Source organism: Xiphias gladius, chromosome 23 (assembly GCF_016859285.1).
Source record: "Xiphias gladius isolate SHS-SW01 ecotype Sanya breed wild chromosome 23, ASM1685928v1, whole genome shotgun sequence".
Lineage (NCBI taxonomy): Eukaryota > Metazoa > Chordata > Actinopteri > Istiophoriformes > Xiphiidae > Xiphias > Xiphias gladius.
The window spans coordinates 11,765,554-11,776,659 of NC_053422.1; the positions used below are offsets into that span (position 1 = coordinate 11,765,554).

Here is an 11,106-nt window from a genome sequence, read left to right on the forward strand (position 1 = left end):
CTCTGCGGATAGCTGTTATTTTTAGCGCTCTTTCTCTGCTCTTCACTTCCCCAGCATACCTACAATGCCACAGCTGCTCTTCAGTAAAAAAACAACAATGACAGATGATTATACTTTACGTGCTAAAAAATTCTTTTGTAAGACTACTTTCTGGCACATCCGACCATTCATCATGCTGAATGGATTGAACTGGTGGCTTTTAATATGGGGAAAATCAATCCAGGCATCCATCTGGACAGTCATCATCTCAACAAAAGGATTCATTTAACATTTAATTTTTCAGAAAATACTACATTATTACTTCACTTTTTAACCCATTACACATACCTTATTTTGAAGGAAGTCCACATATTGTAAAGCCTCCTTGAACTTTACAGAAGCTTCTTGATAGCGGTTTTCCTTAATGAGAAAGTTTCCTTCGTTCTGCAGCAACATGACCAGTCGTAACATCTGCTGCCAGTCCTTCCCCTCTGTTGGATTGATCTCAGAAGAGCTTGCTTCCTCTTTGTCACCTGTTCCCTCAGCCAGTGTACCCTTTACTATGCCCTCTTTATCTCCTCCAAGTTCATCCTCGGTTGGAGATTCTTCTTTATCTTTTTCTTCCCCAACTTCACCTTTACTTTCTGTGGACACACTTTCACTATCTTCTTGATTTCCTTTGTCCTCCCAGTCTTCCTCCTTCTCTTCCTCATCATGTCCCTCTTCCTCCTCCTCTTTATTTTTGGTATCCTTTTTCTCCAGTATGTTCCAGTACTTCTCCTTCTCCTCCCAGTACTTCTCCTTCATGCTCTCTGACAGGGCCTTCAGCTCTCTGTTGACAAGAGAAGCCAAAGTGATGTCGAGGTGGGCCACCATGTTGAAGTCTCTCCGGGCCTCCTTTTCATTCCATACGGCAGCGTGGGCCTTTGCTCTCTTGTAGTAGCCCTTCACACAGTCTGAGGCACAGAAAAACAGCAAATAAACAACAACACAAGAATAAGAAATTAGCACGAATACCAACAGAGTTATTGATGTCTAACCTAGAGATATTCAATAATAAAACTGCTCTGTCTGCTGAGGCTGGGGTGGCGATTTGTCTACATTTAAGACGGTGTACAGGTGTGCATTGTCTCTACATCAGCACTGACTTTACCAAAAGAATAAACCAAAAATTTACACATGCTGCCTCTTGCGCCTCACTAAAGCCTTATATATAAGCAAAAAATAAACATTATTTTGGTATATAGGCTTCTTCACTTTCTTAGATGAGAAGATTGATACCACGGATCATCTCAGTCCGTTAAATATGAATCTACAGCTGGCTGAAGTTTAGTTTAGCTTAGCAAAACTACCGGTAGTGGGGAAACAGCTATGTCTGCACAATACCTTCACAGCTCACTAATTAACATATTATATCTTCTTGTTAAGTTTGTCTGAAAGGTTAAGTAAGAAGTCAATTCACTGTTTTATGGGTGGTTATTGTGCCTGGCCAGGAAATACTCCACCACATAACCCTTTGTAAAACGTTGCATTGTCATTTTTACACTTTGGTTTTTGTATGGATTAAACAAATGAGATAAATTGTATGAATTAGTGATCTTTAAAGGTGCTGGTAGATTTCCCTCTGGCAGAGCCCTGTTAGTTGTTCCCCCCAGTGTCCAGTCTTTGTGCTAGGCTAAGCTAACTGGCTGCTGGCCTATATTTAAAAAACAGACATGAGAGTGGTAACAATCACTTAACTCTCGACCGGAAAGTGAAAACGTGTATTTCCTAAAATGTCGAATTAATCCTTTAAAACTCAAGAGGACAATTGGAAACAAACACACACACCCACACACACACTGCAATGCCTCTGTTTCAGCAGAATATGTTCATGTGCTTGGTTTAGATACCCACTGAGGGTTCCATTTTTCTGTTCCTCTGCATTTGATTTCCCGCTATGCTAAATCTTCATTCATCCAACATTTAGACAGATTTATTTGTTGCCTCTGGCAAAAGCAGAGACACCGCGGTGAGCCACCACGGGCGCTTTTCTAGAGAAGCGCCCAATGGTGCTTCTTTTGATTTCATTTGGTTGAAAGGATGATACAGGGGTAGAGCGGCTGACGTGAACTGATACAGACAACAAAGTATTGACGACAAGGGAAACAACAACAGGGGAGAAGAATACAAGTAAAATAGAGAAGAAAAGGAGACAAAAGTTTGAAAAGAGATTAAATTAAACCAAATGTACAGCTGAAAAAAGGGAAATAACAAGAGGCTGAAAAGGAGAAGATGGAAAGGTGGAGTGATGCTGGTGTGAGATCATTCACATAAGCCTTATGAAGAGTGCTGCAGCTTTGTGATGGCAGCTTGAACTGGGCCAGTGGAAGTCAGAAAAACTCCTGCCAACCATTTCTGTGATACCATTTCACTCTCATGTTCCCTGAAGTTAACACACTTCCTCCTCCTACCACATAAGCTCAAGCACACACATCATACAGGCACACACATTCACAACTGTAATATAAAACTGGGAATACAGGCTGAGGGACAGAGAGTAAAATAAAGACTGCCTCAGTGGACCCTGTCTCTGGGTGAGGAGCATAATTCATAAGGCTCTTAAGTGGAGACTGTGCCAGCATGTGAGCTCCTCTAGGATTATATGAGTAGCCATGGGTATGACAGTACAATTCCCAGGGCTGCTCAAACTCTAAAGCCTGCAGTAATGTCAGCTTCAGCCCTCCTACACACTCTCACTGAATACACAGCCACAACGAGCACCAACCGCTGCAATAAACCCAGCACAGACGTAAGACCCTGACATGTCAGCTTTTTACAACATTGTGAAATTATTGTTTGTCACAGTGTTTATATCCAGGGTGGAAGTACCTCTATACAGGCCCTTATTTTACTCGCTAGTGCGCAGCTTTTCATGTGCTTGTTCACAAAGAATAGTTCATCATTTTGGGAAATACCCTTATTTGCTCCCTTGACAAAGGTTAGATAAGAAAATTATTACCAGTACCATGTCTGTCTGATAAATATGATCCTAGAGCCAGGATGTAGTTAGCTTAGTTCAGCTTTGGGACATGAAGCCCGGGGGAACAGGTCTGTCTCTGCTGAAAAAAACATAAAAATAAAAAATCTACCGGCACCTAAAGCTCAGGCTAATTGTTTCCCCCTGATTCCAGTCTCTGTACTAAGCTAAGCTAACAGACTCCTGGCTGTAGGTTCTTATTTGAGTGTATCAGTCTACAGCCTGAGACAGTTAAGGCTCGGACATACTCTCCGTGTCCGCATCTATGTCTGCGGACAGCTGTAGACTTTTCCCCGGTCACGATGCGCACGGGATTCCATTCATGCTACAGCTGAGGGTCCACGTTCCTTGCATGCACTTTTCACGATCCATACTCCATTCCAGTAGTTGGTCTTAATGCACCATAACGTTGTTTGCCGACCTCTATGAAATTCAAAAAGTAGAAGAAGAAAGCATTTTTGATGGCAGGCATTTTCTACCAAGCGAATGCACGATTTCTCACCAGGGGTTCAATGCCATTTGGCTGTCTTTGTATTGTTTCGAAGAAAAATCATATAAATGTGGGTAATGCCAGATCTCCTCGCATTACCTCTCTTCAAAACAAGAATCCATTTTGTTATCTGGATCATGTACAGTTGGCGCACTTGCTATGTATACAGTTCACAGGGTCACATATTTTGGGCTGCACGCAGACGTCCACGTAGAGGTCCACGCAGACCCTCACAGACATGGGCAGATGATGAGAGTTATGTCATGCAGACCAAAGCTTACAGACACACGATCGTGGAAAGTATGAATTGGCCTTCAGCCTAACTTAGCTTAAAGCCTGGAAGCATGCAAAGGGGAAACAGCTAGCCTGACTCTGTCCAAATGTTAAAAAAAAAAACAAACAAAAAAAACTTTGCCTACCAACACCTCTAAACCTCACTAATTCACACACTGTATGTTTTTTGTTGTCATTTCTACAAAAAAGTGTAAAAACAGCAAGTTGTGGGGTTGACAGAGCCATGCTAACCGTTTTCCCTCTGCTTTCAGTCTTTATGCTAAGCTAAGCTAACTGCACCCTACCTCTAGCTTCATATTTAATGGACAGACGTGATCAATCTACAGCCAAGTGACAGTTACCTTAGCTTAGCATAAAGACTGATAGCAACTAGGGGGACACAGCTGGCCTGGCACTGTCCAAAGGTAACAAATCTGCCTATCAGCACCTCTAAAGCTCACTAATTAACACGTTATATCTTGTTTGTTCATTAGTACAAAACCAAAGAGTAAAAATCACAAGTTGTGGGGTTGCACAGAGCCAGGCACCGTCTTTTCCACAGCTTCCACTCTTAAGCTAACCTGAGCTAACTGTATCCTGGCCCCAGGTTCATGTAACGGTCAAACGCATAGCTAGGAGCTGTAGCATAAAAACCTATCTTAGTAAAAAGACTGGAAGCTCAATCAGTATCCTGGCTCTATCCAACGCTCTGTTTGGATAGAGCCTTTAGAGGTGCAGGTAATCTAATTTTTACATTTGGAGAGAGCCATGCTACCTGAGAGGCATGTGAGTGGTATTAATTTTCTTATCTACCTCTTGGCAAAAAAAAAAAGCGAATAAGTATATTTCGCAAAATGTCAAAATCTTCCGTTATCACAGTTACAGATACAGATTTGTACTCAGCTACTCTACCTTTAATAAAAGGTCGGAATTACAGTGAAACCTGCATTTATGCTGATATAATGGCACATCGAGGATATTCAACATACATTTTGCCAAAGTGAAGGCTGAGAATTTATTATAAAGCATTTTTAAATAGAAACCCAACCCTGTTCTTTGGCATGTATGAGTGCGAATGCAAACCTTACTGATACTGTATATTACCGCGTATTTCTGTTGCCTTTTTTGCTGGTTTAGATTTGATTATGCAAGTTTTATGAGAACATTTAACTTAAAATTGAGATTTATTACACTTTTATAGGTCTATAAAGAGTAAGCGGAAATATATGGTTTCAAAGACCTGCAAACATTTTAAAGTAGTAATGACACTCATACATAAATTACACTAAGAAGACTAACAAATTCTGATAGCAAGATGGTGCTTTTTTCTCTCAGAATTTGGGCACAGAAGCAGCCTTAAGGTTACAATATGTGAAAATATAGTATATTTGCTGGCTCAAATCCCTTGGGGAAAAGTGAGCGAAACATCCTGCACTCTTGAACTGACTGTGCACAGGATTAATCCTGGTAGCTCCTGTGAAGCTGCTCAGCTCAGGGGTTTGATAGAGAGATGCAACTGGGTGAATGTGAAGCTAGGTGACACTGGGACAGAAAAAGTGTACTTAGTCGACTCTCCCTGGAAAAACGTAAATTAAATATGTGTTTCAGTGACAAAAATTACGATTAATTAGTAATCAGAATACATCCTTACAATTCTAACCCAGCATGCCTTTACCTTTGTGTTTCTCCAACAGTTCAGTGGTGTGCTCTATGACCTCATAATACTCCTCCAGCTCCAACATACACTGGCAGTAGTTCAACTCCAGGGGGATGATCATTCGACCCAAGTTAATGTAGTCTATATCACCCGGCATTTCCTAAACACACACATGCACAGATGGAAGAACGATAATGGGATCAGTGCTGTTATGCTGCTTAGCATTTCTTACGCATATTTTGATAATTTATGCGGATCCAGTACATTTGAATATTTTCACAAGGATTCAAACATGACATTGCCTTGGGACACTGAAGGTTACCAAAAGCCCCATCTCTGCCTAACAGAGCTGCACTAGCTGTTTGCACACAAACCAACTATAGCATCTATAACACTCCGACATCAAACTTGTGAATATGTCTAATGATGCTAAAAATCACTCTCATACACAAAAGATTTTAATCTGCTCTTTTTTTTCAAACATCTTATACACAACTTGTTCTCCCTCCAGTTTTCTTCCATCCTTACACCCCTCTCTCATCCTAGACAGTCCTCAACAGCTCTCTCTCTCTCCTCTTTTTTTTTTGCCAGCCCTCCAATTCTATCGCCTGTAATCAGGGACGCATTGAAGCTGAGCAAAACAGGAAAATAGGAATCTCCCGCTGCAAAAGAGTAGGAGTTGCATGTCCCAAAAACCTAAAATCCTGAGAAATTGTCAAAATCCACAAGTGTGCACATCGGCACTTTGCTCACCCTGGACTGGACTGTTTTCAGCAACAGTACAGCCTCTTTGTACTTGCTGGCAGCCTCTCTAAATTGTCTCTGCTTGACCAGCGCATTGCCCTGCATATGGAGAATTGGCACCGACTGCAGCTTCTCATCCTTATCCATCATCCAGGACTCTCTGTGATAGGACATGGGGTCTCCAACCTGGAAGCAGTAGGGGCAGGAGGAGAGCAAAACAAATCAAAAAAACATTAAAAGGAGAAAAAGTCCATTGATTGAAGCGCAAGTGAATGCCTAATAGGCACAAATAATTGCAGTGGTGGAAATAAACTAAGTACATTTACTCAAGTACATTACTTAAATACAGTTTTGAGGTACTTGTAGTCTACTATTTCCAATTTATGGTACTTTGTACTTCTGCTCCACTACAATTATTTTACAGCTACAGTGAGTAGTTTTTTTGATTTTACAAAACATATTATCAATTTATGAAATATGATCCATTATTACAAAGTAAAGTCCCTGCATACCCACACAATTGTTTTGAGTTATGTGGCTGATTAAACCTGCTCTGGCTGGGTTTACATGAGGTCACCAAAAACACTGATAAAGTTTTAACTTGTCCTGTAACAAAACTGAGAAGTTTGATAAGTCTTGAAAAAATATATATTTTTTATGTTGTTGTAAAAGATAATAACTTGTGTACAAAATATTATCTTGTGCACAGAAGATTAAAAAAAAAAAAACAAGATTCAGGACCCTGGGAGCTCTAGAGTTTGACAATCTGGAAGGGCAATTATGCATAATGAATACGTTTGCTTTGGATACTTCAAGTATCTGGCTGCTGGTAATACTTATGAACTCAGAATTTTGAAATCAGGACTTTTAATGGTGTATTTTTACATTGTGGTATTGCTGCTTTTATTTAAGTACAGGAACTGAGTAATTTTTCCACCGCTGAGTAGTTGTCAGCTTATGCACGGAGAAGCATTGTGAAACTATATGAAATGGGGAAGGTGTCAATTTTAATTCTGCCAATACTGGACCCCCTGGTGAGTTCCAAGCTTGTTCTGGATCACATATTTATTTCAAAACCAAACTTTTTAGGGAGAGATGGACTCGTGTTTTGTCATTTCTGTCAGTGGATTTTAGAAGATAGTGTGTAGAAGTGTCTCGGATCCGGAGGAGGGTTGGATGAATAGGTAATGTGTCTTTTCTTTACTGTCAGCCTATATATGTTTACAGATGTTAAAATCTGAGAAAAGCTCTTTATCGAAAAAAGAAATAGAAGATAGTCAATTATTTCAATCAATCACCTGTAAGTCTTGTCTTTATGCTATCTCTTCTGTTATACAGTATTTTTGCCCCTGGTGCTTACCTGCAACAGCTCCATGATAAATATAAGTGGTTGAGGAGTTCTCATTAGCTCATCCAGCTCTGGGAAGCCAGTGGAGTGATAATGGAACAAGTTTCCCATGCCGCACATGTGTCTCTGGCCCTCTAGGGGGTCTTTCCCTTGAGCGATCAGCCTCATTCCCTTGGACACAATCGGGTACAAGCCTGTATGCTGCAAAATGAACACATCAGCAAAAACATAAACAAAGGCTCTGCAACAAGACATAAAAGCGCTTGATCATGCTAACCCCCTGGTGCTGCCAGCCTGTGCCAATCAGTCCTAAAGGAAAAACTCAAGAAGCAACCCTAATTTTACTTGCAAATGACATTTTTCTCCAGAGGGCAAAAAATTAAAATTTGCAAAAAAATATTGCCCCGTTGTGTTTATACAGTAATACTGGGCATGTAGGAGGCTACAGAAGGTTCATGTGCATCATAATGAAAAGCAAAAGCTTCCTTTCCTCATTCGTGAACACTCATTAGGACCCCTTTTAGGGTCCTAATATCCAAGTGTGTATGTGTGTGTTTGAAGTCTGTTGTTCAACTCACAATGGCATCACACCAGAACTCAGCCACTTCTCCAATCCTCATGGACATCAGCAGGGGCTCCCAGACTTCCATCTTGAACATCTTTCCGACAAAGATCTCAGCTGGCCTGCCAGCCAGTCGACTATCATCGATGACTGTCCGCTCAAAGTTGTCTAACAGCGTCTGGAAGTGGAATACCAGCTTGGATGGTAAAAGGGAGCGGAGGGACAGGAAGATTTAGAGAGTTGGAATTAATGATTAATGATTTGGTTAAAAAAATACATAAAAAATCTAATATAACATTTTTTTTCAGGAAGTCCATGAACAATCCCCACATCTGTTATCTGATTTTCCCTTAATTGAAAATGTAAATTTTTTCCACTGATTGTGAACTTGAAAAACCTTTTAACCACTAGTTAAGAGAGGATTTTAGTGGATTTCTCAAAAACACAGTAATTGTATGTTTGGCGTGCAGAATATACTTTCTTTAGCTCACATCTCAAGTTACATAAAGTGGGAAATTGCTGTCATTTTATTAATTTGTGTTTACACGGATATATGGACGTATGCATGTATGAATAAATCCAGTTCAACTTGGATAATATACAGCTGTTGACAATTTTATAATTTTATTTTATGGTATTTTTTTCTTTTCCCCTTATATCTTATAACTATTCCAATCTTTAACTATTATATACAATATGGACTTTTGATCTGAATTCTGTCATGTTATATTCCAAACACTTCCTACATAACACAGACATTATGTGTTCCATCTGTGTGCATGGGAAAGACTTATAAAGCCTCATCACCGTTTTCATCCTGTAAAATTACGTTGGCTGCATGTAGCCTTCTATTTATAGCATGATAGATTGTGTATAATGGTTTGATAACTGGGAGTCACCTCACTGGGGAGTCAACACACACACACACGCACGCATGCACACACACACACACACACACACACACACACACACACACACACACACACACACACACACACACACACACACACACACACAGTAATACAGACACACAGGTGAATGGAAATTCATGCTGGCATTGTCATGGAAAACGTTTGTCACAGTGTCCAGGCTCTGTGCCATATGGCTGGATGTGACTGGAAGAGGAAAAAGTTGGCGACCAGCAGATCAGTGGATGAACAGATACACAGACACTGTGCCAAAAAACATGTTGCAATTTGGTTGACCAAATGTTTGCTCTGTGTGAAAGAGCCAAATACAGAATAAATTTCCTCACTTCATGAATAATTCAACAGAATCTATTGGAAGTGGGCAATGCAACACACACCTAATGTTTCTGTGGAACATTCATCATATCACAATGGTAATTATGAAAGGAAACATTCTCTTCAATAAACTGGATTTAAATCTAGTATTATTTAGGTCATCCGGGTGACTATGACTTTGACTACCTTTGTCCCAGGTGGAAAGTGTGGCAGTGGTCCTGTGCCTCCGGCCAGAATCTTCTTCCTCACTCCTGGATGGTTGAGAAGGTACGTCTCGTCCATTGTCTCTCTGCCTTGAGCAGTACCAGAGAGAAAAGTGTGTGTTTTGGTGATTTCTTTTTCCTCTCTAGGTCTATGTTCTTCTGGCTTTCTAATTAGCCTGTGGAGAGTGTCTTAGCTGTTAGCTGCTCTCTGACAGATGGCAGGATTAGGCAGGGTTTGGAGATGGCCACTTTAATCTGAGGAGCTAATCCCTTGCCTACCCCTGCGATTGGTTCGGCAATCCCAGCAGGAGGGAGCGGGAGAGGCAGGGATGACCACTGGGCCCAGAGTCGTGTGGACGAGAAAGGCCCAGATCACTCTCGAACGAGTAAAGATCATTCTGGAGGGAGAGTAATCTGATGACATAATGATGGTTTAGTGATGTTGCTGTGCGGTCATGGTGAGAGGCCTGTACATCAGCCCTGTACGGCACAGTGGACAGGAAGTAGCCTTTGAACCTCAAATCACAGTAAGTACTTACACAGTAACTTAACACCAGACTGTGCTTTGCTGCTCTCTCTGGTCGAGAGTTTCAATCCTCTTTCACCTCTGACCACATCTCTGCTTTGCTTTACCTGTAACTACACCCAACAGGGATGTCACAGGGTACTGTAGTACAACTATACATAACTGCAGTAAGGTGGGAAATTAAACCACCAGAGGTCAGATTTTCGGGTATGTTAAATTAGTCTTTGAAGTGGAACTAGGACTGCAACTAATGATTAATTTCATTATCTATTAATCTAACAAATATTTTCTGGATTTATCATTTGGTCATACATACATACATATATATTCACATATATATAAATATATACATATACACTTATACATAAATATATAAATATATACATATACATATACATATATCCATATCATATAACATTTAACATATAATAGAAAAAAAAAAAAAAAAAAAAAAAAAAAAATATATATATATATATATATATATATATATATAAAAATATATATAAATATATATATATACATAAATATATATAAATATATATACATAAATATATATATATATATATAAATATATATATATATATATATATATATGTTTACTGATATATATATATATATATATATATATATTTTGATAATCTATTAAATGTTTAAGGACCAAATGTGTTCACCTATTATAAATAAGGCTGTGCCTCAAGTTTCCAGAAGGTCTTTGCCTCCTAAGTAGCGCTGTAATAGTGGAAAAAATGGCATCAAAACTAAGTGGAAGTGTCAGAAGTCAAATTGTTATTCTAAGCAAAGAGGGGCTTTCTCAGCATCAAATCATGGCTAGACTAAAGGTTTATAAGGGGGCAGTGCATGGAACTCTAAAACGCTTTGCAGAAACTGGATCAGTTGTATCCAAAGCTCGATCAGGCAGACCAAAAAAAAAAAAAAACCCACAGCATCAGAAGATGAATACATCAAGCTTATTTCCCAGAGAGATAGAAAAGCAACTTTGTAACAGACACGGAATTTTCTAAATAAAGAACGCAAGACTCCAATCAGAAAAAGTACTGTCA

At 39.7% G+C, this 11,106-nt stretch overlaps 1 protein-coding gene across 1 annotated transcript; it reads right to left on the minus strand.

Annotated features, from left to right (window-relative positions):
• Nucleotides 1–699: 699 nt before the first annotated feature.
• Nucleotides 700–9,598, minus strand: LOC120785687 (aryl-hydrocarbon-interacting protein-like 1; the record flags this gene model as incomplete). The annotated part of the gene is made up of 6 exons (XM_040120563.1): nt 9,503–9,598; nt 8,089–8,268; nt 7,523–7,711; nt 6,172–6,348; nt 5,437–5,578; nt 700–935 (listed from the first exon to the last, which is right to left on the minus strand). Coding segments are annotated over exons 1-6 (1,020 nt in total), but the record flags the coding sequence as incomplete, so codon positions are not given.
• Between the last annotated feature and the right edge of the window lie 1,508 nt (nt 9,599–11,106).